Source organism: Numida meleagris, chromosome 25 (genome assembly GCF_002078875.1).
Source record: "Numida meleagris isolate 19003 breed g44 Domestic line chromosome 25, NumMel1.0, whole genome shotgun sequence".
Taxonomy (NCBI): Eukaryota; Metazoa; Chordata; class Aves; order Galliformes; family Numididae; genus Numida; species Numida meleagris.
Window position 1 is genome coordinate 2,629,946 of NC_034433.1, and position 4,003 is coordinate 2,633,948.

At 57.7% G+C, this 4,003-nt stretch overlaps 1 protein-coding gene across 2 annotated transcripts in view; it reads left to right on the top strand.

Annotated features, from left to right (window-relative positions):
* The window catches only part of RASSF5 (Ras association domain family member 5), an 11,342-nt gene continuing 8,001 nt past the window's right edge, over nucleotides 663–4,003 (top strand). The window contains exon 1 of one of the 2 annotated variants that reach the window (XM_021377040.1): nucleotides 663–1,378. In XM_021377040.1, the coding sequence (XP_021232715.1) occupies nucleotides 1,184–1,378 (195 nt within the window). In that variant the 5' untranslated portion in view covers nucleotides 663–1,183. Of the gene's footprint in view, nucleotides 1,379–3,646; nucleotides 3,949–4,003 lie in introns of those variants that run through there. The other variant, XM_021377041.1, reaches the window with a different exon arrangement.

A 4,003-nucleotide genomic window follows, 5' to 3' on the forward strand; every position in this document is an offset into this window, starting at 1 on the left:
GCAATCCAGCGTTATCACTCTGAGAAACTTTATCAGCATACGGAGGGCAGCTCCTTTTGGCTGCCAAAGTTTTTTTGCTATATCGTGATTAGATGCTGCTTCCAACTGTGGCTTTGTTCGACTCGAATAGGAATGATCTCACGGCCGCAGGGGAGGCATCCTGCCCTGTCACATGGCTGCTTCCCAGGGCTGCGTCGGGCTTCTAAAATTAGTGCTCCCCACCAGCTAGTGGTGATTAGGGCTGTTAATAGGCGGTGGTGACTTAAGGAGGTGTCACGCTGTAATCCTGTGGGGAAATGCCTGGCCGTGATGGGTCTGTGCCAGGGGTGGACTCAGGAGCTGTGATTTGTGGTCCACGTTATGTCCTGCAGACGCATCCCTGTGCACGGATGCTCCAGCATCCCCACCCCAAGGGCTGTGCGTGGGGCCAGCTGTCTGTGATGCCTTTGGGGCCATGGAGCCCTGCTGTGCTGGTGCTCAGGTGGGGCTGCAGCCGTAGCCCGGTGCACGGGGCACCTCCAGCACAGAGCTGGCAAACGTCCCCCGCTGAGCAGCTGCTCGAAAGGTCATGCATTGCATTACCATGCAACTGCTCGGCTTATCCTTAATTAAAATGAAAAAAAATAAATAAATAAAGGGGAAAATAAATAAGTAGGAAGACCACCTTGCTTCTTTCCCAGCCTTGAGACATCCGACTGGAAGTGGGAGGATGACAGCTGGTGTCAGATGGATGCTAAACCATCAGCAGTTCCCTTAAGGGAGATGCTCTGCCCCAGGCACTGCTCCCACAGCCCAACTGCTCTGCTCCTGCCTGGGAATTCCCAGATAGGAGCAGGAATCTCCAGTGAGAGCAAACGTGGGATATTGCTTTGCTTTCTGCAAGTCTGACAGATTCAAAAGCAATGACCCCAATGCCAAAAGGGAGGGCATAAAAATAATAGAGGGAAAGGCAGGTTTTCCTGCAGAGGGGACCTCTGCTCTGGGGACAGTGTTATTTATTGGGAGGAGCGGGTGCGGGGCGGCCGACAGGTCAGTGACCGTGCTGGAATTATATTTTGCACAACCCACATATATATATATTGAATGCTGTTTGTAGGGCTGTTAAAAATTAAAAGGGTGGACGGGCTGTTAGAGCGGGGGGAGCGATAGCCGCGCTCGGGGGACACGGCTGCGGGTGGCACCCATGGGCGCTGGTGGAGCACCAAGGGGAGGACCCGGGGCTCCCTGCAGCTCTCCGGTCACAGCATGGCTCTGTTCTCTCCCAGACTGCAGGTACACGTGTCACCAGCAGTGCCGCAGCCTCGTCCAGCTGGACTGCCGCCGGCCCGACCCCGGGCAGCTCTCCCCCGAGGGCACCGTCGTGCTCCCCTGCAGCCAGGTACGTGCCCTCGAGGTGCTCAGCCTCTCTCCCAAACCCGTTCCTTGCTCTTGGCAGGATGAGATGTTGTGGCAGAGGTCGGCCCGTGGGCCCAGCTGATGCTTGCTAATAAATGCCCATGTATCTTGCCTCTCTATGCATCGTCTGGTGAGGATGAGGTGGTGTGCGTTCGCCCTTTCCCCTGCTTTTAGATGTGGGTGCAGGTGTCCCATGGATGCAGAGCGTTGCATGGCACAGGAGGAGAAGCAAAGGTGCATTTCTTCTGTGTCTTGGCAGAGTGCAAGCGTGGGTCTGGCAGTGAGCTCTGGCTTCATGTCTTTGAGTAATTCTGGGGGGACTGAGGCTCTCCAGTCTGGAATAGGGACGTGCACTAATCCCCAGGTGGCTCCAGAAGGTTTTGGCATGGGATGCATCTAAATGCAGCACTGCGTGCTTGGTGCCACTGTGAGATGCTGCTGGGCTGGGTGGCTTCTCCCTTGAGTTCTCTGAGTAAGGGAATGGGGCCATGGACATGTTTGTTTGCCTCTTCCTCACGTGTCAGTGGGTTTCCCCCAGTGGTGTTAGAAAAGTGTGACTTTTTTTTTAGTAAAATTAAAGGCTTGTTTCTTCTTCGGGTGATGAAGGCAGTGGGGGGTTATTGGTGGCTCTTATAATGACCGCAGAGTCCTCATCAGTTCGTTGCTGGTGTGCACCTGATGTCCTCCTGCCCCAGCCCAGTGGGGAGCAAGGGAAAAGGGAACAGGTGCCAGAATACACCAGGAAAAAGGGACAGCACACTGGAAATGCAGGAGATGCCATAGCTGGTGTAGCTGGCAGCCAGTAAACAGCATTATCAAATGCAAGCAAACCAGGAGCACGGGAGAAAGTCAGAAGTGAAGTCCTGTTGGCATGTAATACCAAGCATTACTAATTAGGGCCTTGATCCAGCAAAGTACTTAAGTGTGCTGTGTTTGGGTCCTGGATCTCTCTCCCTGGGTGCAATGCAGTCCTGCTGCAGCTGGCACAGCCTCTGCTGGGTTCAGCCTTGGGGCTGCAGCACCTGGGTGCGGGGTTTCCTGTGAGACCAAAGGCTCCAAATTGGATTTTTTCAGTCTTGATGTTACCCGAGGTGATCTCCAGGTATGGGGCTGCGATGGGCAAAGCCCGGGATGCTCAGGAAGCTTTGCATGGGGCTGTGCATGGGCAGCTCCCTCCTGCTCTCACCCCCAGAGCACCTGGAGCTGAGGCTTCAGTGCAGATCCAACTCTGCACCTGTCACAGCACTTGGTTCTGCTCATGCCCTGCACACTTGATTTAAGCCTATTTCACTTTTAAATACAGCCCGGCAAGGCTGTGCAGGCTGGTGCCACTGCAGAAGTGTGCGTGCTGCTAAGAGGAGGGCTTCGCTTTTTTGCACTGCTATGAGTTGCTTTGTAAAGGTGCCATCTGGATTCTCTCCTTCCGTGTTTGTGATGCAGATGTTGCACCTCCCACTGCGCAGTGCTGCTGCGTTCGCGGTGCCCCGCTGGCCATGGGTTTGGAACGTGCTGGTGTGAGCTCTGTGCTGGGCACAAGGAATGGTGCACGCTGGGGTGCTGCCAGCTGGAGAGCGTGGGGCTGGGGGTCAGGTCTGCTCGGACCTCCTGCGCTCCTGCCCTGTTGGTAGGATGCTCTGCAAGCCTCAAGAATGGTGCTGCAGAGAAGAAAAACGCATTCCCTGCCCGTGAAGTTTCCAAATATTTACAGCTCAAGCGTAACTAGAAAGCAGCCTGGAGCTGCCTGATGTACACCAGGGGATGGGAGCAGCCCCCGGCAGGGGTCTGTACCAGGCTGAGCTGCTGAGTGTGAGTTTTCCACCTCCCCCCCCCCCCCCCCGTGGTGAGGGGATCGCTGCAAACAGGGTCAAGGAGCTGGGTGGCATTTCCCTGCCTTGCACCCAAACCTGGGGCCGGCTCTGCTGCAACTGCTGCTGCTCCCAAAGCATGGGCAGAGCAGAGAGGCACCCGCTGCCCCCTGCACCGCGCTGCCCTGTGCTCCCTACCCCTTCCCCACCTGTTTTTTGGGGCAGCGCGTCTCTGCGGGCATCCCTCCCTCCAGCCCGGGCTTGCTTCCTAGCGCAGCTCCAAGGATGCAGAGAAGGAGCGACGCTCCCTCTGAGCTCCGCAGCGGTGACAGCTTTCCAGGCAGCGGCTCCGGGGCTGCCCAGCACCTCGTCCCCGCGCTCAGGGCGAGAAATTTTGCAATGAGGAAGCGGGCGCGCTGCGCAGCAGGAAGGGGGAGGCGATGCTGCGCAGCGAGCTGGGGGCGAAGCGGCACGGCGGCCGCTCCATGCTGCGCGGAGGAGGTGGAGGAGGAGAGGGAAGGGTTACCCGGACTCGGGAGCGATCGCTGCGGAGGATGAGCGGTGGGAGCTGCCGATGAGCGCCGGGCAGCGCGGGATGTGAGCGCGGCGCGCTGCGGGGCCGCCTTCGATGACCATCGGCGGCAGCATGAGCAGCGGGTACTGCAGCTTGGATGAAGACCTCGAGGATTGCTTTTTCACGGCCAAAACCTCTTTCTTCCGCAGCGCGCCGAGCAAGGGCCCCGCCAAGGTAACAGCTTGCAAACTGCAGCGAGGAGGGCTGCGTGGAGCGGGAGGTGGCGGGG